General features: G+C 40.6%; 1 protein-coding gene across 3 annotated transcripts in view; it reads left to right on the top strand.

Annotated features, from left to right (window-relative positions):
• The window catches only part of dmxl1 (Dmx like 1), a 233,485-nt gene extending 213,540 nt beyond the window's left edge, over nt 1-19,945 (top strand). For all 3 annotated transcript variants that reach the window (XM_043711450.2, XM_043711440.2, XM_043711459.2), the window contains 6 exons: nt 3,432-3,559; nt 4,935-5,018; nt 5,129-5,220; nt 13,289-13,341; nt 15,574-15,791; nt 16,945-19,945. In XM_043711450.2, the coding sequence (XP_043567385.2) occupies nt 3,432-3,559; nt 4,935-5,018; nt 5,129-5,220; nt 13,289-13,341; nt 15,574-15,791; nt 16,945-17,178 (809 nt within the window). In that variant the 3' untranslated portion in view covers nt 17,179-19,945. The remainder of the gene's footprint in view (nt 1-3,431; nt 3,560-4,934; nt 5,019-5,128; nt 5,221-13,288; nt 13,342-15,573; nt 15,792-16,944) is intronic.
• Nucleotides 19,946-25,340: the final 5,395 nt, after the last annotated feature.

Raw genomic sequence — 25,340 nt, 5'->3', positions numbered from 1 at the left:
ATCATTTATTGTATCCGTTGCTCCCGATGCGGTCTCCTCTACATTGGGGAGACTGGGCACCTCCAGCAGAGCGCTTTAGGGAACATCTCCGGGACACCCGCACCAATCAACCACACCGCCCTGTGGCCCAACATTTCAACTCCCCCTCCCACTCTGCCGAGGACATGGAGGTTCTGGGCCTCCTTCATCGCCGCTCCCTCACCACCAGACGCCTGGAGGAAGAACGCCCCATCTTCTGCCTCAGAACACTTCAACCCCAGGGCATCAATGTGGACTTCAACAGTTTCCTCATTTCCCCTTCCCCCTTCCCCCAGCTCAGCACTGTCCCCATGACTTGTCCGGACTTGTCCTACCTGCCTATCTCCTTTTCCACCTATCCACTCCACCCTCTCCTCCCTGACCTATCACCTTCATCCCCTCCCCCACTCACCCATTGTACTCTATGCTACTTTCTCCCCACCCCCACCCTCGTCTAGCTTATCTCTTCACGCTTCAGGCTCACTGCCTTTATTCCTGATGAAGGGCTTTTGCCCGAAACGTCGATTTCGAAGCTCCTTGGATGCTGCCTGAACTGCTGTGCTCTTCCAGCACCATTAATCCAGAATCTGGTTTCCAGCATCTGCAGTCATTGTTTTTACCTCATTGATTTTTACCTTAGAGGGCTGATGGTTTTTGGCAATGTCCCGAAACTTCTCAAGACACTGCTACATGTAGACAGTGTCCCATGAGGGATCCCTGTGCCCCCCTGTAATGGCTGTAGTCCAGTGATCAATTTTATCAATTTTGAAGGATTCCCCCCCCCCCCCCCCCCCCCCCCCCGACAGGTGAAGCAAGTGTCATCAAGTGTGTAATCGTTGACCATAAAGTAAACAAACACTTAAGCGTTGAACAAATACAACCAGGTGGGACACCTGAAATTGACAAGACAAGCACTCAGTAACTGCAGAACAAACAGACACACCCAAAACAAACACTTAGAAACCACCAGACAGAACAACACAAATGGGTCAGTTTCCTTCGCGCTGAGGATCTATCAATGTTAAAGCGAAAAATTGATCAGCGGTCTCACCTTCTATCTTGCCATTCTTTCTCTGCCCATCCATCTTTCCCCTGGCTGAATTAGGATCGTGACACAAGTCCTGGCTCAATTTGGATCACACGTGTGGCGATTGTTTTAAAATTTACTTAATCAGTTTAGGTGCTAACCCGACTACCACCTCAGGCCAAGTCTGTGGTTGCTCAACTCCCGAATTGCCACAGTATCTGGCTGCCAAATTAGTTAAAATTTTGTTGATTAATTTAGGAACTTACCAGACTACTTCCCCAGGCCAAGTCTGTGGTAGCTGAAGCAATTCGCCATCGTTGCTAGATCAGAATTATGGCCACCCTCTGCAGTCGTCCAGCCATTCTCTAGTCTGACCCGCTGGGGCAGGACTGGCCACCAGGTCTGAATTGGGCTAAATTTAAAATATCAGGTTCGCTTACCCTATTGAGAGAAAAAGGGGCTGTCGACTAATGTTGGAGAAATTAGCCCAATAAATTAAAGATCACAAAGCACAGTTCGAAGTGAAATTAACAAACGGTTTATTAGTACAGCGATATCACAGAAGAGAAATTGACTAAGCTGAAACAGAACAGACAGTCTATCCAGGTCGTTGAGAATTCTCTTCCTCGTGTTGCGGGTGGAGCCAGATTTTATAGGAATCTTGTACAATAAGGTTAATTTAAATGGGGAAAGATACAAAGTATTTGGAAATTAAGTAATCCAGTTACAATGATGATAATTAAAAAACAGTTATTGGAAGAATGTCCTGATTGTCAGTACAGTGTAACATCCTGACAGTATCGATGAGTTCTTGATGCAATCAGGAGATTCCAATTCTCTTTGCAGGTAGGTGAGAATGTCTCTTTTGAAACAGTAAGGTGCTTCCATTGTTCCCGTCCTGGGAGCGAGATCCTTGGTGGTGCCTCTCCGTCTGACCTGTTCTTTGTCTGGCTTTGGTATTGCTGTGTTATGAGACTGCCTCGGGGCTTTGGGACATCTGTGTGACTGGGTATTGTTAATGTGTTTTGGGAAGTGTATTCCCTTGTCAGCAAGTGCTGTCTCGTTTCACTTGTCAGCCTGTTTGGTCACTGCTGAGGCATTCTGGGTGTTTCTGGTATAGTTTGGTGAAGTTTGTATTCCTGTGTTCTGTGTAGCCCACTATGCGTAGGCGGGGTGGCAGATCTTTCCCCACATTAAGTGATATTGAATAGAGGTGTTGAAATTTATTAATGATTTTGATCGACAAAGTAAGGGCAACTTGCATTGACAGAAGGTTACTAACCAGAGGAGATGGGTCCACGATATCTGACCAACAAAAGTGAGATGAATTTTTTTATGCAGCAAATTGACTGTCTGAATGATTAGTTTTTGCATATTGTGTGTAGTTGCTAACTGCAGGCAATTTATTCTGCTGCAATTGACAAAAGACTAGATAACTTGTAGATAGTTGGGATTTGTTCCGAGATGTTGACACAGATAACTGTCAAGCAAGTGGAAGTTGCTAGTGTGATTATTAAGGAGTAAAAAATATCCTTTGTCAATAAAGCTAAATGCAATCTGGAATGTTTTCAGTTTAACCAGTCTTGTGAAAGCCCATTTTCTTTAAATCATTTTTACTCACCTGATATCCAGAAATCAGAAATAAGCACATGAAAAAATAAAAGAAATATGATTTTGATAACCAATATTTGGTGTGTCTTAGCTTCATAGTTCTTTTAACCTCATTAGTTTCTCGTGTGCTCCTAAGTGTTTGTGCAAATTTTAAAGGGATTTTCAATTTAATCTGAACAAAATAAATTTCTCAACTTTTCCTCTATTTCTACTTTTCCTTCATAATGCAGGGCAGTTAATAGCGTACAGTAAGCCTGTTTCTCGGGCATGTCAATTGATGTCATCAAAAAGGATCAAAAATTGCAGATGCTGGAAATTTGAAGCATATTCCAAGTTCTGGAGAAACTCAACAGGTCTGACGTCTGTAGAGAGTCGTACAACAAGGAAACTGACTCTTTAATCCAATTTGTCCATACTGACCAGACATCCCAATGTGACCTAGTCTCACTTGCCAGCATGTCCCTCTAAACCAGTTAATACTTCAAATCTGACAAAAAGTCACTGAACTCAAAGCATTAACTCTTTTTATTTCTCTCTATGGATGCTGCCAGACCAGAGTTTCTTGAGGAATTTCTGTATTTAAAACAAAATCCTGCCTGGGAATTTGTTTGAACCAGTTATAAAGTTCTATAATAAACATCCCTGATCCATTGGGCATTCAGCACTGAGCAGAAGGAGCTGCCTAATTGCAGCCAAGCAGTGGGGGGGGGGGTTGTAGATTTTAAGAAATTGATGTATGTTAAATAATTTAAGCATTATTTCTACAATGATTTAGACCTAACTGGTGCTCAAGATGGTAGTGTTCGAATGTTTGAGTGGGGTCACTCTCATCAACTAGCATGCTTTCGACCTTCTGGCAACTCCAGGATAACCAGAATACGATTTAATCATCAGGGTAATAAGGTATGATATCTGAGAAAGACAGTATAAACATAGTGGAAGAGTTGAACAATTTGTACTTTGTATGTAGCAATGTCATGCACTCCTTGTATACACGTAATGCCCTGGAGAATGTTGAGCCTCTATTGTGCTGTTGCAAATGATGTACTAGTTCCCTGAATAACACAATGAATGTTGAAGTGTAATTTTTGTACTTGTCAAATGAAGCATCATGAATTGCAAATTAATCAAAATTTTGAAGTGCAGAGAGAAGTAACCATGAAAGCCATTGGATTGTTGCAAACTCCACTAGTTTGCAATGCATTATATCTCTGTTACTTTCCCCATAAATCTCACATGCTCATACTTTTTTTTTCCATTGTCCCCTTGAACTTGTCACCAAACCAAACGTTAAGTTCAATCCCCTCCTTTTGCCTATTTTGTCAAAGCTAGAACATCCCAAACAAGGACCTTTCTAATTGCTCTGCTGTAAAGAATCTCAAGGATTTATCCTTAAACTCTTCCTCATTTGCATGTTGCCTTTGGCAGCATTGTCCACTACTGTGGGAACAAGTTCTGCTTGGGATGGTGGCTTCTTCCATCTCCAAATAATCAACCACCACTGACTTCATTATGTCCCATCTTCAAATGAAATCCTGTTTTATGCAGTTGTCGTTTAACTGGACCACATTATTCCACTACTCTTGTGCCCATTTCCCCATCCTCGGCCGTTGTAAATGTCAGCTGACCTAATACAGCTGCTCTTAACTATCTTGTGTTTATTCTCATTATTTCCCACTCCTGTTTTTGGTGATCTGTGCAGACTCCTGATTTTCCAATGCAATAAATTTTTAGCCTTATGTTTAAATCCACTCTTCTGTAACCTTCTCTGATCTTACAATTCACTCTCTTGACACTTATCATCTCTTTCCTGTTGTAGATCATGCCCCTCTTTTGAAAGTCATGTTTTCAGCAGCATTGGTCTTAACCTCAAGATACTCTCCCTGATCTTGCACCTTCTCCCATCTTGTTAAAAACTCAAATTTGCAGCCAAGTTTTAATCATCCTTCCTAAATGTTCCTCCTCTATTTGGATTTCGGGCTTTCCCTTTTGCTGCAATGTCTTTGTATGTTAACTTGCTTTAACGTAGTGGTTTTATAACCTGACACATATTCACCTGAGTAGCATGTGAATCCAGTCTCTCACTTTGTAGTTGATTTTTCAAGTCTTCTCAAGTAGTGTAGCAAGCAAGATATTTGACCTGCTTGATGTTTCAGTATACTATTTTCAAAAATCTTAAATGTTCATGCCAAAAACTAGCATTAATGGCCTGCATAAAAATGCAAACAAATGTAGTCCTTTTAGACTAATACAATATGTAATCATGTCTTTTTATCAGTTTGGAATTGTTGATGGTGATGGATTCTTGAGCTTCTGGCAAACAAGCCCAGTTGCTTTAGGAGCTACACCCAAACCTTATCTGGTGAGCTGATAATTAACTTCATTTTTCTGTTTAAATTCAATATGTTAATAGCATGATGGAACTTATTAACATACTGTATATTTATAGGTTCTTACAATTTTATCTTTCAGACCTGGCAGTGCCATAACAAGACTGCAAATGATTTTGTTTTTGTTAGTTCGTCTACTTTAATAGCAACAGCTGGACAATCTAGTGACAACAGGTAAGATTAACTAAAGCATATTTCTTGGTACGACTCAGAGATATTTTAGCCTTTGCTTTTACTTTCACTTTCTAATGTCACACTGCACTCGTTGTGGTAATGTCCATCCCTGCACATCCTTACTGACTTCGTCATTCCAGTAACTTTCATGAGAAACTTGTCAGATCTTGAGAACACTTATTTTACATCAGAACACACATTCTGTTAATGATCGTTCGGATCAATTGTCGTCTTAATAAGTAGTGTCATCTCCTAAGTATTTTTTTAGCTTTGCACTAAACTTTGTAAGCAAATTTCTCCTCGCTGTCTGGCTTCTTTTCTAAACCATTTACCTTTTTTAATTGTATTTCTTTTCTGTTCCATTGGTGATCTCCAGTATTTACTCAGAATGATCTGATTGTTCATCAAGTGCTATGGAACCAGAAAGATAAAAGTGTGTTAATTCGATCTAATCTACATTTGGTTGGCCATTTATGGTCTGACTGAGATAGGGGGAAATTATTACCAACAGTGATTCCTGCTCCTCGTCAATATTAACTGACAGTGCATATGAAGGATCGTTGGTTTTGAATAGAATTAGTTGTCTTATGGTGGTCTTAATAAACAACTTACCAACATTAAGTATCCCAGCAGGAGCTGAATAGGCACCAAAGTGATTGAGATACTGTGATGGAGAGTATATAGATTTGAAAATTAAACTTGGTCTGTTGGGTCACAGATTTTGTGATGATTCTCGATCATCCCCAGTTAGAGAGAGTCTGTGGAATTGCAGGTGAGGGTGCAGAGTTTGAGGCAGAGGCCCAAGTCCTTGAGTTCAGTATTACCAGTGTGGAATGAAAGCAGTGCTATATAGAAAGCCATGGCTGCTGCCAGATACAAAGCCCAAGAGACCAAGAATCCAGGCCTAAAGTAGGTGATTTATTTGGTGGAGGGATGAGGTCCCCAAGAGAATGAGCAAGGCAGTTTTTAGCGCCACTCCTTTGTCCTACATCGATGCCCTTGATCAGGCTCTAAGTATGTTGGATCAAGTCCTCTACGCAGTCTATAATGTTTCCTTGCTGGGAAGGCAACCTATTGGCAGACTCCCTCACTGTTGGGTTACTCCCAGCAGTGGTGGGCTCAGATGCTTAGGTGATCATTCTTTGGTCACGTAAAGGCCTCGGTTAGTGGTCAAGTAAGAAGGTCAGCCCAGAACTTAACTCTGTTGGAGGTAGGAAAACATGTGAAAGCAGTACACCACTTCCTTGTCTCAATAAATCTCATCCTGCCTCCCGTTTACTTTCTGAGACAAGAAGATCCTGTCCAAAACCTTGACTACACATTGAGGATTGTGTTGTATGTCTTTTCCACCATGGTATTTAAGATGGATTGAAAACCAGGCATTCACAAGGCACTGTGTGCCATCAAAAGTAGCAGAACTTTATTTCACTGCTATTAGAAATCTAGTAGCCTGGCATTTCTCTGCTTCTACAGGTACCTTCAACTCAAGAGACTAGCTGGGTTCAAAAACAAGTGTATAAGAACATGCTAAGAGCTCCAATGGACATTCTTGAAAAAGAAATGCAACTTGATGAAGCAATCAGACAGCGTATACTCTGAAATGGAAGCAGCATACAGGGAAGATGGTGGATTAGTGTCCATAACTCTGGATTAGTTAATCCAGGGGTCCAGGTTAATGCTCTGGGGGTATGGGTTTGAATTGCATCATGACAGCTAGTTTAAAAATTAATTTTAAAAATATCAAATTAAAAGTTAGAATATGTCACCATCAAACTATTCTTGACTGTCATCCAGTCCATTCACCCATGTCACCTGAGTTGACCTGTGTACAATTCCCGGTCTACCGCTAGAATAATTGTAGTTCATAAGATCGTGATTTCACCTCTGAAATATCCTAGCCACTCAAATTAATGGCAGTTGGGGGTGGGCAACACCTTGCCAATGCTGTACACGTTGTCTTCAGAGTTTTTTTTTATAAAAGACAAAATGAAAGCAATTTCACCTCAGCCATATCCTGAGGTCCCATTACCTCACATCCATTTTCAGCCAACTCAGTTCATTCCATGAAACAATTGAAGGCTATGTCCCTGACAACATCCTGGATGTAGTGCTGCAGACCTTTATGCCAAACAAGCCAATTTATTCAGTATAGCTACAGCACCAGTATCAACTGACAATATGGAAAAGTGTACAGGGATGTCCTATCTATATAAAAAAAAGAGAAATCTGCTCAATACCAGAATATCAAACTAAAATAGTGTAGTTGCTGGCAATCAGAAATAAAAGCAGCAAGTGTTGGAAATGATGAAGGTTTCAGGTCAATGACTCTTCAATAGTGAAGAAAGTGAGGAAGGTTTTGAGCAGGAGGTACAAACTATGATAGGATCGAATACAGAAAAAGAGTGACATTTTAAAGAAGGGGGGTTATGGTATACATGTGCAAAGGAACTTTTAATGGTTGAAATATGGACACAAAGCATTTGTCTGGATGAGGTGTGAATGGCTTCCTAGCAATCAATCAAATGCAAAATCGGGGAAAAAGAAAAACATGGAAAAAGGCAGAAACAAAATGCAAAGTAAGCATTTTTATTTTTGACCTTTGGTTAGATGAGTCATTGAAGCAGCTGAACATGGTTGGATTGAGATATTGCAGTGAACTCCTGCAGCCATGGCTCAAGGCTATGTTGATTGGTTTCCAACAGCCAAAACTGTATCTTTATTTGAGCTCGGGATAACTTCAGCAAGTGGAATGCTATCATCTAGCTTCCTATTGATTCCAAAGTTGCAAAGGCTCCTTTGATGCAACACTCAAATGCTGCCCTGATATTAAGGACCATCACATTTCCTTATCATTGGAATTAAAATATTTTCAGAATACTTATATAATGATGGAGGTGGGATGAGCTGAAAAATGTGTTGCTGGAAAAGCGCAGCAGGTCAGGCAGCATCCAAGGAGCAGGAGAATCGACGTTTCGGGCATAAGCCCTTCTTCAGGAATGAGGACAGTGTGCCAAGCAGGCTAAGATGGAGGTGGGATAAGTCATTTGGAGTCGAACAGAATAGTGCAGAGCTTTAACAAGTGAGTTATTGCAAAGTGAATGTTGTTTGAAAGTGCTATCAGTGATGCCTTATTATTTTGCTGAAGTGGTGATAATTAATCAATGTAAGCTTTGGAAACAGCACTTCGTCTTTCATCTAGATTCTCTTCAGGCCTCATGACTTAACAAGAGTTCAGAAATGTGGATGTCTGGAATTCCAAATTTAGAGAAGTATTACTGATGCCACAAATAAGTTGGATTTAGCATGTGGTAGTAGAATGTGTTTCATTAATACTTGCCACTTAAACAAACTCGTGAAGAAGTGTCACCAAGTGCACAAGCATGAGTTTCTGGTTTTGGAATCCACATAGCAGCCATAATTGCTGAGGTGCATGCTTGAGGGAGAGAATTGCATGGATAATATGTCCAAGGAAAGAGACAATGGCCACTGAGACTGGCGCTATGGAGTGATGGTACCAGTACAAGCCAAACAAGTTTGAATCTGAAAGTTTAAACTAACTCAGCAAGGTGCGGCAAGTGGGAGAGCTTATTAGAAAGTAATACAGGGTACAAGGCTGGGAAATGCAGACAGCATTAAAATAGAGAATAGCAAATGAAAAAAGTGGATTCCGTGTAAAAATAAAAAAGAAAGTCATGAAGTCTAAATCAAGTTTACATTGCTTGTCCAGTAAATATAGCTTATAAGATTAGAGATTTACAGACCTATTGCTGTATGAGATAATAAATTAATAACAAAGACCTTTATGAAAGGGCAGAACTGGTGATTCTTTTTATACTTAGTGTTCAGAAAAGATAGGGAAGGGCGGAGGCAGGAAAGGAGGCAATGGCATTTTTGGTTAAGGAGAGCATTGCAGTCCTGGAAAAAGGGGATGTTTCTGCAGTTTCAGGCACAGATTGATTTGGCTAGAGCTGAAGAATAAGTTCTATTCTCATCAGCTGAGCAGGAAAGATGGAAGAAGGAATTTCAAGGAAATTATTAGAGAGGTGTAAACATCATTTATAAAGTGCCTTTTAACTGCCCATACATGACTAGGATAATGGTACTATAGGGAACAGCGAGGGAAGTATTTCTTGATTGTGATCATGAGAATTTCCCCCCTCTGACCTATCACCTTCTCCCTCGCATTAATCCACCTATATCTTTCCCAGCTGCCTTCTCCCCAACCCCACCTCCCCTCCCATTTATCTCTCCGCCCCAACCCTCAAGTCTCATGAAGGGCTTATGCCCAAAACGTCAATTCTCCTGCACATCCACAGTCTCCAACCTCCCTGTCCGTGAACCCCACACTACCTGATTCTACCTCCTTCAGAATATTCAAAACCTGACTGCCCCAGTCACCCATTGTCTCAGCCTGCACCTGTCCCACTGAACTCCTCTCTTCCTGCCTCGACACTGTCCTGTCCCCCTTAGCTCAGGAACTCCCCACCTACATTTGTGACAGCACACATGCCCTTCACCTCCTCCAAGATTTTCGTTTCCCCGTCTTCACATGGGCATCCAGTCCCTGTACACATCAATCTCCAAGCCCTCCATTTCTTCCACTCATGCTGTCCCAACTAGTACCCTCCCACCGATGCCCTCATCCACCTGGCTGAACTGGTCCTCACCTTCAACAACTTCTCCTTCCAATCCTCCCACTTCCTCCAAATGAAAGAGGTAGCCATGGGCTCCCGCAGAGGACCCAGCTATGTCTGCCTGTTTGTTGGATATGTGGAACAGTCCAGTTACACTGGCACCACCCCCACCTGTTCCTCTGCTACACTAACTGTATCAGTGCCGCCTCGTATTCCCACAAGGAGGTTGAACTGTACATCAACTTTACCAACACCTTCCGCCCAGACCTCAAGTTCACCTGGACCATCTTGGAAACCTCCCTCCCCTTCCTGGTCCTCTCCATCACTGTCTCTGGTGACCGACTAACCACAGATGTATCCTACAAGACCACTGACTCCCACAGCTACCTCGCGTGAAAACGCCATCCCTTATTCCCAAGTCCTCCAACTTCGCCGAATCTGTTCCCAGATGACCAATTCCACCTCAAAGTCCCAGATGGCCGCCTCCCTCCACGATCGCGGAGGGCTGAACATTTCAACTCCCCCGCCTACTCCATCAAGGACATGCAGGTCCTGGGCCGCCTCCAAGGCCAAACCATTACCACCTAACGCCTGGAGGAAGAACACCACCTCATATTCTGCCTTGGAACCCTGCAACCCCATGGGATAAATGTGGGTTTCAACAGCTTCCCCATTTTCCCTTCCCCCACATTATCCCAGTCTCGAGCCTCCAGCTCCGCACCGCCCTCCAGACCAGTCCCTCCTCTGACTTATCACCTTCTCCCCCCTCTTTCATACACCTATCAATTTCCCAGCTACCTTTCCCCTCCAAACCCAGCCTCAACCCACAAGCTTCATCCTGATGAAGGACCTGTGCCTGAAATGTCGATTCTCCTGCTGCTCGGATGCTGCCTGACCTGCCGTGCTTGTCCAACACTACACTCTTGACTTTGAGCTCCATCTGCACTCCTCACTTTCTCCTAATTTCTTACAGCTGTGTTACAACAAGAGCCGCAGGTAGATCCAGTTATGGGAATGAAGTCAGCCACTTGGATCAAGTGAGTGATCAGGTTTAGGAAGATGGTAGAAAATGACAATGATCAATCCAGAATGAGAATGAACAACTGGTAGAGAACAGACTTCAGTGGGGCAAGAGTTGGGTCAGATCAACTGGAACCCAAGGCGGGCAGGAGGAACAATGGCTGAACAACCGGTTACCCTCAAAGAGGAGTTGCTTTGGATACAGTCAAGGTGTATTCCCTCAAAGAAAATGTAGGACAAGCAAATCCTGAACTCCCTAGAAAATAACAAAAGAAATACAAATTGAATTGTTGCATGGTAAATACATTTGCAAACCAAACTGAATTCACATGGTTCGGAAGGAAGTTGGAAAAACAAACATAAGCCAAGGAGGCACAATAAATAAAGGCTGGCAACTAACATTTTTTAAAAATCCCAGAATCGTCTTAAAGTATATCAGTAAGAAAAGGATTGTACAAGTAGGAATAGAGTCAGGAAAGGGATTGACACCTTGAGGGAAGAGAAATTCTGAGGTAGTAAATAAACACTTTGCATCTGTCTTTACCTAAATGGCAAATAGTGCCCAGGTGACAATGACTGAGGAGGAATAACTAAAGTGTTTAAAATTGATGAGAAGAATTTGTTACAAAAGTTATCAAAACCAAAACCAATGAGATGCATTAAAGGATATTGAAGGAAGCAAGAATGGAAATTGAAGAGGCAGTGACCGTTATCTTTGGAATCTGTCTGGATTCTGGCGGTTGTGCATGAGGAATAAGGAGAATTGAAAACATTGACACAACATTTATGACCAGTCAATTTAACTTTCGAAGTGGGAGAACCTCTAGCAACCATTACTTGGGATCAAGTTAGTAGTCCCATGAAAAAAACTTGGATTCGTTTGGAATCTCTGTTGCCGCTGCCACTGCTACCTTGCAGATGACCAGGAGTCTCTGCTCTGGGCCTACCATGACTGCATTCAGATTTCCCTGGCTCCGCAGCTGCCTTGATGACACCAGGAATCCCCACTCCCAGCCTTCCATGCGGCAGCCACTACCTGGCCAACACCAGGAGTCCTTGCTCTGGGCCTTCTGAAACCAGAAATCACTGGCTCTGCTGCCAAGTCAGGCTGCCATCCTACCAAGCGTCTGCTACCTCTGCCATCTCCGATTGTCGAGAAGCTGCCACCACTCAATGCATGGCACACTAACTGCCATACTGATACTGCCAACTAACCCACCAAAGAAAATTAAAATTTTTAAAAAAAGAAAAACAAAAGAAAAAGAGCAGAATTAAAAGAAAAAAATAAGAAAGAAAGCAGATGGAAGCAGATGAGCCCTGGGCAAGAGCCTGCAAGCAGCCCTGCTACTTCACTGCCATCCTGGAAAGGGTAACTTTCTAAAAAGTGTGCACAAAAAGTGTGCAACCTCTGTGTATAAGTACAGAAGACCTTGAAAGTAAGAAGCACATGTCGAGAGAAAATTGTTCATAAAGCATTGAACATTCTCGGCTTCATAAATAGGGACACCGTTTCAGAGCAGGGTGTTTATGTTGAAATTTGGTGAATCGCTGGTTAGATGTCAGCTGTAATATTGTGTAGTGTTCTGGGTACCATACTACAGGAAGGATGTGAATACATTGGTGAAGTGCAGAAGAGGTTTATGAGAATGATTCCAAGGATGAAACATTTCAGTTCTATGGAATGATTGAAGAAGTTGGTACTGTTTTTACCTTGGAGAGACAGCTAAGAGGGGTTTGCAAAATCATGAAGAATCTGGACAGAATGAATAGGCTTAAACCACTCCCCCTCCTAAATGGATCAAGAGCCAGAGGGCACATTTTAAAAGTGTTTTTCAAAACAAGTAAATGCAAGGTGAGAAAACATTTTCACAGTAGTTAAGGTGTGGAATACGGTGGTTGAAAGTATGATGGAGGTGGGTTCTATAGAACCATCGAATAGAATATTGGACAATTGTTTCTGATTAAATAATGTGCCTGGCTATGGGGAAAAGCACTTAGTTAAAATGCACACATAACTGATGCAGGCATGATGGGCTGAATGTCCACCTGCACTGTGACAACTCTATGAATCTCTGTATATTTTTGATTTTTGTATCTACACATTTCAGTTGGTTATTCTCCAATCTATCTGTGCATTTCTTTCTCGACACTAATTTGTTTTCTCTACACTAATTTTCTTTCACATCTTGTCTGGATTTTTTTTCCCCCTTTTATTGGTCAAATCTGTTCAGAAACTAATGAAACACTGACAATTATCTTTTAATTAAAAGAAACATTGAGTTCACAGCACAGGATTTGGCTACAAATGATAGCCACACAAGTTTGATTGACCTTTTTGCAAAACAGAAAGATGAGCTTATGAAAGTTGATGATACAAAGTATTTTTATCACAATTACTTTTTCTTCCCATCTAGGAATATCTGCCTTTGGGATACACTTGTGCCACAAACCAATAGTCTAGTTCATGGTGAGTTTAGTAGAAAATGCATGGTGTCAAGTTCCCAATACTATTTACGATGAAACTGTATAGGCTATTGTTGAAAAAGTAATTCAGAGCAATTGAAAAAGTGAGTTGAGTGTAATATTTTGTGATCTTCAGCAAATGATGCATGTTACTACTTGCACAGTTTATTTAAAAGATCAAGTTACACTACTTGGTTCATCTGCTGACACCCAGACTCTGGAACTCTGTACACCTCTCGTGTATTCACCTTTTGCTTTCTCCTTGAAAACACCATAAACTTTTACCTATGGCCAAACTTTTTATCTCTAGTCTAATATTCCTTTGTGGCTCAGGATTAAACTGCCTGATAATATCCTTTTAGTCACCTTGCAATGTTTTGCTACTTTAAATGGACTTTATCAATGCAAATTTTTAAAAAAGACAGTGTCAGATATATTCTGTGGTATATTTTAAGTCATTTTAGACTCTAGAGTGTAATTGTCTTGTAGAATTTTAGTTTTGGGTAATTGTAAATAGTTTAATGTTTTATAGTGTAAGGTACACACTCCAATATAATTTAAATATCTACTTAATGCAGGATACTACTGAATACAGTATTGTTATGACACGGGTGGTGAACCCTTCTGTTAATTAAATCAAGCACCCAGAAAAGCTCACCTTGCCTCGTAATCTGTAAAAACGAGTGACGGAGAACTCCCAAATTGCACTATTTAAAGAAAATAAAATCAATTTATTCTTTAACTCTGAAAGTGAACATTAAACAACAACTCTTCACAACTCTAAGCCCCCACTTTCTTTTAACTGGTTATTATCTCCCTTCAACTAAATAACAATATATAGTTCCAATAAAACACTTATTAAAATTATGTCAACCTAATTTCAAAACTGCATAACCGCTGTCATCTTCGATGTCTGTGTTTGGGCTGAAGATCTCCCTGGGTAGTCATCTTTCTTTTTACTGTATGTTTCATATGAAAAGGTACCTTTGATAGAGAGTGGTTCCTAATTTCTTGGATCAGTGTTGATGGCATTTGCTCTATCTGATTTTCAAGTGCCTGCCTTTTTTATATCCCCAACGTCGGATTGTCTAGATTCGTTTGATGTTGGCAAAACAATAAATTCAAACTTGACTTACAGCATACAAGCTTAATGCAGAATTCATGAAATCCAGCAGCCAGAATCCTTTTTTTTTTTTGCTTTTAAATTAGGTCTCCCTGACATAGACTTTAATGAGTAGAGTGCATATTAGATTAGATTACTTAGATTAGATTACTTTCAGTGTGGACACAGGCCCTTCGGCCCAACAAGTCCACACCGCCCCGCCGAAGCGCAACCCACCCATATCCCTACATCTACCCCTTACCTAACACTACGGGCAATTTAGCATGGCCAATTCACCTGACCTGCACATCTTTGGACTGTGGGAGGAAACCGGAGCACCCGGAGGAAACCCACGTAGACACGGGGAGAACGTGCAAACTCCACACAGTCAGTCGCCTGAGGCGGGAATTGAACCCGGGTCTCTGGCGCTGTGAGGCAGCAGTGCTAACCACTGTGCCACCGTGCCGCCCAAAGTATATTTTGGGCTGGGCCTCAGCAATGTGAGACTTGTTCATCAGATACCTGTGACACTGACATGGGTTTTGCATAGCATTAAAGCAGTTTTAAGAAAATGTTATCAACCTGATAAGATCCATCTTCCTGTTGCCTTCAGGCTGAGCTAAAGAACTCTCCCTTCAGTCCATTACCATAACGCCATGTTTAAATGCACAACTATCAGCGTTATGAGTACAGTTTAACAGTTTTATAGTTGCTAATAGTTCTTGTCAAACTATATATTAAATTGAGTTATATTACAAAACATGTACAATTCTGAGACTATGCAGTGCTCTGACTATGTATAAGCATGAGCTCTGCTCAGTGTCATTCAGAAGTGTGTTCTTCTATTCACTGGCTCATTCGATGTTGCACAGAGCACAGTCTTTTAAATTGCCAAAATGATTTATCTTTTGTTATCTAGTGTATCAATTGATCTGTAAAGTAAAATATAAAATTCAACAAGTTCAAAAGTTTTGATCCAATTTGTTTTGAGGAGTTTTTATTACAGGTTCCAAACCAATGTGAATTGTCATTTAATTAGTTTGTATTCTCAGGAGGGTTTGTAGCAACGTGTATAGGTCTGCCAGTCAATCCATAAAACAAGGCACCTGATTCACTGTAGTTTTTGTATTCCAGCTTTCACCTGTCATGACAGTGGAGCCACCGTTTTGGCATATGTATCAAAGCAGCAACTTTTGATATCTGGTGGAAGAAAGGGTTACGTTTGTATATTTGATCTACGTCAGCGACTGCTGCGTCAAACCTTTCAGGCACACGATTCACCTATAAAAGCGATTGCTGTAGATACAGCAGAGGACTACTTCATTACTGGGTCTGCTGAGGGTAATATGAAGGTAAAAATATCATTTGTGTATTTAAAATAATACTGACACACATTATAATCCTAAAAATACCTTAAGTATATTGATCCTGTATTGAACATAAGTGGCTAAAAATACTTTTTCTCAGCACAAACTAGGAATCTTGAAGTATCACAAATATTTTCTGGAGAGAATAACTAAAAATATGTTAGCACCTGTATCTCTGTTTGAAGCAGGAGCAAACAAAATGTTGTATTTTATAGAGGATTGGTTAGTGCATGAAGTACATGAACTCATTAAGCTCGCTCCATGTTGTGAATCAGTATCTGTTCATAAAATTAATATTCACAATTTCAAAGATTGCAGGCTATTTCTTGTTGTCCTCCTGTGGATTTCAATTTTTTTTCAGTCTCCAGCAAAGTTCTACTTCTCGCCTGTTAATGCCCTATTGCTCCTGCATTCACTTTAACATATTAACTTATCCCATTGACTTAATTCATGTGGTACCTTTTGCCTTCTCATATAGTCATTTTGGTAAATTATTATTTATACTGAAATATGTAATTGCAGTAAGTGTGATTTTATTGGGTAAGATATGTACTTTTCATGGAGCTTAAACAAATAGAATGGGCTATGGTTGACATCTCCATCCCCATGATCTTACATTTTGATTTGGGTGGGAGTTTTTCTTTCCCTGGAGCCTAGGAGGTTAAGGGGTGACCTTGTAGAAGTTTATAAAGTCATGCGGGGTATAAATAAGGTGAATGGTAAGTGTCTTTTGCCTAAGGTAAGGAATTTCAAGAAAAGGGGGCATATTTTTAAGGTGAGAGGAGAAAGATTTTTAAAAAGAAATGGGGCAATTTTTTTTTACACAATGTAGTTAAACTTCTTTCTGGCAATGTTCACGTGTGGAATGAACTTCCAGAGAAAGTGGTGGATATGGGTACAATTACAATGCTCAAGAGACATTGGGATAAATACTTGGAGGGATATGGGCCAAATGTGGGTAAGTGGGACTAGTTTAGTTTGGGATGATGGTCAGCATAGATTATGGTTGGACCAAAGGGTCTGTTTCCATGTTGCATGGCTCTGACTGGGAGGATTAGAAAAGTTTGTAAACTTGCTTGCAATAAACTTTTTAAATTTTGTTTATTCAAAATACTCACAAGATTGCTGTCATTTGTAGGTTTGGAGTTTGTCTACTTACAACCTGATTCACACATTCTCAAATGAACATGCTCGACAGTCACTCTTCAGAAACATTGGAACGGGAGTCATGCAGATAGAGACTGGTCCAGCAAATCACATGTTCTCGTGTGGAGCTGACGGTACAATGAAGATGCGTGTCCTGCCAGATCGTTTTAGCACAGGAAGTGGCAAGTTAGATATCTGGCAAGATGATGTTAGATTTATATTATGATGATAGTCTTGTCACAAAGCCCTTTGACTCAGTACACTGAGATCTATTTTTGTAGGTCTGATTTTGTGTTAAGAGAACACTGGTGTCATATGGAGATGTATGTTGAGCTGAAGTAGTTTCTTCATTCTTAATGCACTGATGCCTTAAGAAGATTGTAAGCTTAAGATTTTGTGAATTAAAACTAGGAATTATTGAATCTAAATGTGTCAAAATGGATGAATAAAGTAATTCTATTGTACAATAAGATAAATATGTTGCTGCTAAAAAAAAAGCTTTTCTCTATTGATACAGGTGCCGTTTTTTTTTTTGAAGTGTCAAAATGTACAGCGCTTTCAAGAGAATAAAATAGAAGGTACAATAATTATCTTTTTTATGCTTGTATTAAGAGTTTTGTACACAATGAAGTTATCATTTGAACTGTGAGCATTCCTTGTTTTTTTGCCTTAGCCTCTGAAATACAAGCAATTAATACTTAGTTTTGCTTAAACTCTTCAAGCAAGAGAAAGTAGCTAGTGTTCCAGGAGTTTGTGGCAAGGGAGAATTAAAACCAACCTTGCACAGCATTTTACAACAAAATGGAAAATAACATTTTTTTTACAAAGCTTCGTCTTGAACTAGATCTGTAAATATAACCCACTAAAGCTTAAATGGTTCTTCCACTAAGACAATAATATCAAAATTAATTATCTTTTTTTGTGTGCAAGTGTACACAGCCATGGGGAACAACAAATAGTCCTTACTGCCAGTCCCACTTTGTGTCAGTCTAATAATAGATGTATTGCAGTCGAGTCAAGATTACTCCGTATTCAAATTTAATAATCAATAACCCATCATGGTCACAAAGATCTATCCTATATCGTGCTGATGTAACAGTAAATGGTTTTAAAACATTATTTGACCTAAACAATGTAGTTAAAACTTCATTCTGGCAATGTTAGAAAATATTTGAATGCTGCAGTGAGGCAGTAAGTTCAACGTTGAACAATTACCTTAAACATTCTCAGATGAAAAAATTAATGATATGCAGAGTTTTTTTTTTAAAAGATATGTTTTGTATGGTTATATGTTTAAATGCAATATTTGTTGGAAAAAATCCAAAATCAGACTAATGACTTTTCTTTCTGTCACCAAGACATGTCAAAGTAAAAGTTGCATTTATATGCATTAGAATTGGTTATCCATTGATAGGATGACTAAATGCGGAATGTGTTTAAGGAGTAATCATTTAAGATAACTTTTGAGCCCACGTCAGCATTTAATATTTATCTGAACATATGTTCTGAATAATTATGATTGGCATTCCTGTTTAGAAACACACAATATTTCCACATTTCTGATTTTTAAAATTAAATCTTATTTTTGGATGTTTCCCACCAATTAGCAATGAGAGTAGCATAACAGTTTTCTTGTAGACTGACTTCATCATCCTTGTGTCAGCTAAAGAGATATACAGAAATGAACACAGGGTTACTTGGCCATCTTATTGTTTTCATTCCTTTTCCACACAAGAAATTCTTGCCCACTTTCACTGGTCAAAACTGATTGAAGACAGGTTGAAAAACATAAAGCTACACCTTTAGCTTACTGATATATTTATCAAAGTCAAATGTCATTTTAACATGTGTTTCATCTAGCTCTTTTTGTGCAAATCAATTCACTTATATTAAAAAGGTAAATACCTTTCATTCAGACAAGCTAAAGGTTCAGTTAAGATTAGGGAATAGCAATGATAGTTTAGTCATAAAGCAACTACTTCATTACAAGATCCAGATATCAAATATACTACAAAACAAATCAAACCTTGTACAGTTCGAAAACTTTCTCTCATTGCATCAAATACTAGAATAATTATCACTGCTTTGTGGGGGAAAAAAAATATTTGCTATTATTACATGCACACTCAATATTGGGAATAGCCATTTTATGTTTAAAGATTGTAATAGTTCACTTATTGTGAATGGCTTTTCTATGGGTATTATAACCTGGGTGTAAAACAAATAAAATATTTTATGGATTGCTTAGAGGAGAATAAAATCATTAGATTTTGCAATGGGTTCACTTTTTAATACTTAGCATATTCTACAGTGTATGGAATATTAGACTAAGTGCTGTCAAATGCACATTCATTTTAACTGATCACAGTTTAATGTACCTGTTAATTTCATCAATTATATGAATTCTTGCTTTGCAAATATCTTAGTAAATAGACACTGCATGTAAGCATTTCTATTAATCCTGATATGTATAAAGAGCTTATTTAGTAGGTATTTTTGTTTGTTATATACTCAGGATATTTTGTCTTTCCTTTAAAACATTTATTTGTACAACTAGTTTTAATAGGTTTGTTTATTTAAAAGGTAAGAGTACAACAATAGAAAGGAAAATATGGAAGGAAAACATTTTCATTTTCATTGTGCAATAAATGTACTAATTTTATTAAAGTTATTTATGAAATACTATTAGTAAATCTGAGAATTTTCCTCTTTACAATTTATATGGAATATTCTGTAATTAATTTCAAAGAAAACTGCACTTGGTAATCATCATCAATGACTTTACATTGTCCAAAGTTTTTAGATTCAGCACCTTCTACATGTAAAAATTAGCCTTTTGCTTTGAATCATAATGGAAGGAATATGTAATCCCACCTTTGAAATCACTGGTGCTCAGCTTCTGTTAGATGCTGACTGTACTGACAAAATTGTCAAACGTGTTGTACGTAACATAAATAATTGTTTCAATAAAACAACTACAGAAACAAGGAAAACATATTTTGATGTAGTTCTTTATTGAATGTGTAATATGGACCATTTAATTGTTTACCTTGTAATGTATGGTTGTTTCTTTAAACAAAGCTTAGTCAACCCATGTAATATTTCTAAATAAATAAAGCTGGTGCTGCTGCATGTATCAGTAGTAACCCTTCCTAAATTCTGGATTAGTGGTGCTGGAAGAGCACAGCAGTTCAGGCAGCATCCAAGGAGCTTTGAAATCGACGTTTCGGGCAAAAGCCCTTCATCAGGAATAAAGGCAGTGAGCCTGGAGCATGGAGAGATAAGCTAGAGGAGGGTGGGGGTGGGGAGAAAGTAGCATAGAGTAAGCAAATATGGCTGTGGTAGCGAGTTTGTTTCACGACATGGTTGAAGAGGTTCAGGGCAGAGGAAATGACCTGGGAGTTGAAGCTCTTCAACCATGTCATGAAACAAACTCGCTCAGGTTTAAACCAACCTGCTCAGAAATTTTGGTATGCTCCTCAGGAATGTTTGGAACTTGAACCCAGGTCTCTTCTGTTAGAGACATTACCACTGTACCATAGGATGTGATGACTCAATCTGTTCAAATGTGTTATGACACACCTCTCGAGCAAGTCGGACTTGAAGCTAGGCTGCCTGGCTCAAAGGCAAGGACACTACTGTTATGTTGCAGCTTCATTTGGAATGATATACAAGGTAAATCTGAACAGAAACATTTTATTGATGCTCACACTTCCACAGCCAGTTTTATACTGGACCCAAAATCTGCTGCCTCCAGCTCACCTGTCCAGCTCTTAAAGGGGCAGCACCCACAATTACATATGTAACACCCCACTTCTTAGGGATTGTAGCGAATATGTACATAGTCCTGAATATTTACAAAAGCATCATGACCGTGGAAGAACAACCATTCCTCCTTACACAAGACTTTCTATCCATAGACTACGTTAACATGATTAGTCTCAGTGAGCTGCAGCGACCAGCAGGTTCTTGAATGAGTACTTTTCTTCAGTATTTACGAATGAGAGGAATCGTATTGTTGAAGAGGAGAGTGTGAAACGGACTGGTAAGTTAGAGGAGATACATGTTAGGAAGGAAGATGTGTTGGACATTTTGAACAACTTGAGGATAGACAAGTCCCCTGGGCCTGATGGGATATATCCTAGGATTATGTGGGAAGCAAGAGAGGAAATTGCAGTACCGTTGGCAATGATCTTTTCATCTTCACTGTCAACGGGGGTGGTACCAGGGGACTGGAGAGTGGCGAATGTTGTGCCCCTGTTCAAAAAAGGGAATAGGGATAACCCCGGGAATTACAGGCCAGTAAGTCTTACTTCGGTGGTAGGTAAAGTAATGGAAAGGGTACTGAGGGATAGGATTTGAGTATCTGGAAAGGCACTGCTTGATTAGGGACAGCCAGCACGGATTTGTGAAGGGTAGGTCTTGCCTTACAAATCTGATTGAATTCTTTGAGGAGGTGACCAAGCATGTGGATGAGGGTAGAGCAGTGGATGTAGTATACATGGATTTTAGTAAGGCATTTGATAAGGTTCCCCATGGTAGGCTTATGCGGAAAGTCAGGAGGCATGGGATAGAGGGAAATTTGGCCAATTGGATAGAAAACTGGCTAACCGGTCGAAGTCAGAGAGTGGTGGTAGATGGTAAATATTCAGCCTGGAGCCCAGTTACAAGTGTAGTTCCGCAGGGATCAGTTCTGGGTCCTCTGCTGTTCGTAATTTTTCTTAATGACTTGGATGAGGGAGTCGAAGGGTGGGTCAGTAAATTTGCAGATGATACAAAGATTGGTGGAGTTGTGGATAGTGAGGAGGGCTCTTGTCGGCTGCAAAGGGACTTTGATATGATGCAGAGCTGGGCTGAGGAGTGGCAGATGGAGTTCAACCCTGCCAAGTGTGAGGTTGTCCATTTTGGAAAGACAAATAAGAATGCGGAATACAGGGTTAACGGTAGGGTTCTTAGTAAGGTGGAGGAACAGAGGGATCTTGGGGTCTATGTTCATAGGTCTTTGAAAGTTGCCACTCAGGTGGATAGAGCTTGTAAGAAGGCCTACGGTGTATTAGCGTTCATTAGCAGAGGGATTGAATTCAAGAGTCATGAAGTGATGTTGCAACTGTACAGGACTTTGGTTAGGTCACATTTGGAGTACTGTGTGCAGTTCTGGTCGCCTCACTTTAGCAAAGATGTGGAAGCTTTGGAGAGGGTGCAGAGAAGATTTACCAGGATGTTGCCTGGAATGGAGAATAGGTCGTACGAGGATAGGTTGAGAGTGCTAGGCCTTTTCTCATTGGAACGGCGAAGGATGAGGGGTGACTTGATAGAGGTTTATAAGATGATCAGAGGAATAGAGAGAGTAGACAGTCAGAAACTTTTTCCCCGGGTACAACAGAGTGTTACAAGGGGACATAAATTTAAGGTAAAGGGTGGAAGGTATAGGGGAGATGTCAGGGGTGGGTTCTTTACCCAGAGAGTGGTGGGGGCATGGAATGTGCTGCCTGTGGGAGTGGTAGAGTCAGAATCTTTGGTGACCTTTAAGCGGCAATTGGATAGGTACATGGATGGGTGCTTAAGCTGGGACAAATGTTCGGCACAACATCGTGGGCCGAAGGGCCTGTTCTGTGCTGTATTGTTCTATGTTCTATGTCCAGACCAGCTCATCCCTAGTCTGTGCTGTATGTGACAATGGTCCTGTTTAAGTCGCCATTACTGTATTTTCTCTCTTCCCTCCCACCCCCCATCATGTATAATTCTGGCTATCATAGTCCCTCCAGTCTGGAATACCCTTGACCTTGAGGTTCCTGCCCTTCTGTCCTCTGATTTTGCTCTACTTTCTCTGGCCAAAGTCAGTCAAACATGATTCTCAGCTGGCGGTTGAACATTAACAACACTGGGTTGTTGCATGTGCTGTGTTCTTGCATATGTTAAGTTATTGTCCTCATGACCCCTCCCCTTGTGGGGCCTTAAGGCTTGTTCCAAGGTTTGAACAAACCTTTTCAGCCGGCTGGTTGTTACAGGGTGATACAAAGCAAATTTCACATGTCTAGTCCTGTGGTATCCCAAGTACTCCCCGGACACTGAATCACAGCTTGTGGCGCTCGTCACTCAACTTGTTTTGGGTTCTCGAAACTGGAAAATATTTCTTCCTGTCTTGTTGTTTCCACCAATACCAACATGACTGCCACCTCAGGCCACTTGGAGTGGGCAGCCATGACCACTAGTAACATCTGTCCCTCTACTGGTCCCATGAAATTGATATGAATATGCAAGTGTGATTGAAGCCATTTCCTTGGTGATGGGACAACAGTGGCAACGCCTTCCTCACTAATGCACAGGATTCATGCGATCCTTCCTCCATCTTGGAGTCTGCATTTGGCCACCAAAAACAGTTCCTGGTTATTCCTTTTATTTGCACCACATGGGGTGCACTATTTCCAGGACCTATCCTCTTAATGGGGGAGGGGTAACAATTCTCATTTCCTATGTTAAACACCCGTCCAATATAGACTACTCTCGCCTGGACAGATAAGGGTGTAATTCTGGGCAGTTTCCATGAGTCATCCTCCCTCTTAGGACTATGTTCACCACTAGGCTCAAGACAGAGTTGATCTGAGTAGTGTTCTGCCCATGACTTGCTGACACCGGTATTTTGTCTTCCTGGGAAGTGTACATAATTTTCAGGTTCCAGTCAGGAGAATAATTACCGGGGGCTAGTGGCAGTCTTGATAAGGCGCTTGCATTGTCGTGATATCATGAGTTGGCTGACAGACCCAGTACTCATCTCTGCTGCCACGCTACTGTCATTGATGGTATTGGTTGGGATATGTGGTCAGCATGGACAAGGTGGACCGAAGGGTCTGTTTCCATGCTGTACATCTCTATGACTATGACTATTCCCTGTATACAGGCCAAAATAGAGGTTAGAGGGTCAGTGGTCGGTCAGTAGTATGAAGTGGTTGCCGTAAAGGAAATGGATGAACTTCTCAGTGCCAAACATGATGCTCAATCCTTTTTCAACTTGAGCATAATTCTCCATCTTTATAACCTCAACGATGGGTCTTTCCCCTCTGTTTTGAGAAGTTGTACAACAGTACAGTGCCAACCTCATAAGGCAAGGTGCCACAATGCTAACTGCTGTAGTAACTTTACGTCAAAATACGTTAATGCTTTCAACTTTAATGTTTACTTCACCTTAGTAAGCCGCTTCATATTCCCTTTTTCTAGCAACCAATGCAGGGGTTTAGTGCAGTTGGCAGATCAGACACAAACTTGAAATCGTGATTTACAAGTCCCAAGAACGATCTCAGTTGGAACACGCTCTCTGGTCTATGGGTCTTCATGATAGCCACTATCTTGGGTGGCTTGGGTAGTCCCTTGCCATTGATTACATAGCCCAGATATTCTCTAGAATCTTTACAAAACTCATGTTTCTCACTTTTTACTTGTAGGTCATGCTCCTTCAATGTTTTTAGAGTTCCATCTAAATCTTTCAAATGCTCCTCTTTGAAGGATCCAATAATCAAAATATCAACCAGACAACACTAGAATCCCAGGAACTCGCTGAATATTTGGTCCATGGTTATCTGGAACAGAGTTGGTGCTGATGAGATGCAAAAAGGTAGTCACGTGTAGTGAAAAATTCCCCTGTCAGCGACAGCTGAAACCCCTTCACCACCCCCATCTGTAAGTAGGCCTGCGACAGATCCAGTTTTGAACATTTCTTTCCCTGCCAGTCCCCTGACTAGGTCTTCTGAGTGGAAGAGGGTATTAATCCACACTCAAGGCTGGGTTAACTGTGACCTTAAAGTCCCCACAAATCAGTACCATGCCATTTGTTTTTAAGACTGGAACGATGGGAGTGGCCCACTCACTGGTGATTACTGGTTCCAATCCTTCCAAATTCACCAGCTATTCCAGTTCTACCTCTACTGTAGGCCGGATGGCATGCGGAACCAGACCTGCCTTCACACTCATAGGACAAGACTGTGGCCTGAGCTGTAATTTAATTCCAACTCCTTTCAATTCCCCCAGAGATCATTTGAAGACATATTTGTACTTGTCTCGAATCTCTCGCAAACCCGTGATTGAGTCCGCTGTCCTATTAAACACACAGAGTTTGATCTTAATTTCTGTAACCAGGAGCACCTGAGTAATGCAGGCTATTTGCCTTTTACAACAAAGTGACAATTATGCGCACTAGTCCCTTAACGATACTTTCACCAATGCATAGCCCTTCAGTGGCACCACTTGTTTCATGTATGTCCGTAGTGTAATCTTAGGAAGGCTTCAATAGTAGTGCCCTCAACATTTTCTTTGAGTGATTCAGGAATCAGGGACACCACTGTGCCCGTATCCACTTACACATTTACTATCTTCCCCTTGACTTTGAGAAGAACC

Source organism: Chiloscyllium plagiosum, unplaced genomic scaffold, assembly GCF_037043375.1.
Source record: "Chiloscyllium plagiosum isolate Xiang-an unplaced genomic scaffold, Cpla_swu_hap1 HiC_scaffold_2, whole genome shotgun sequence".
Taxonomy (NCBI): Eukaryota; Metazoa; Chordata; class Chondrichthyes; order Orectolobiformes; family Hemiscylliidae; genus Chiloscyllium; species Chiloscyllium plagiosum.
Note: the sequence above shows the minus strand (reverse complement) of the source record. Positions and strands in the feature narration are given on the sequence as shown.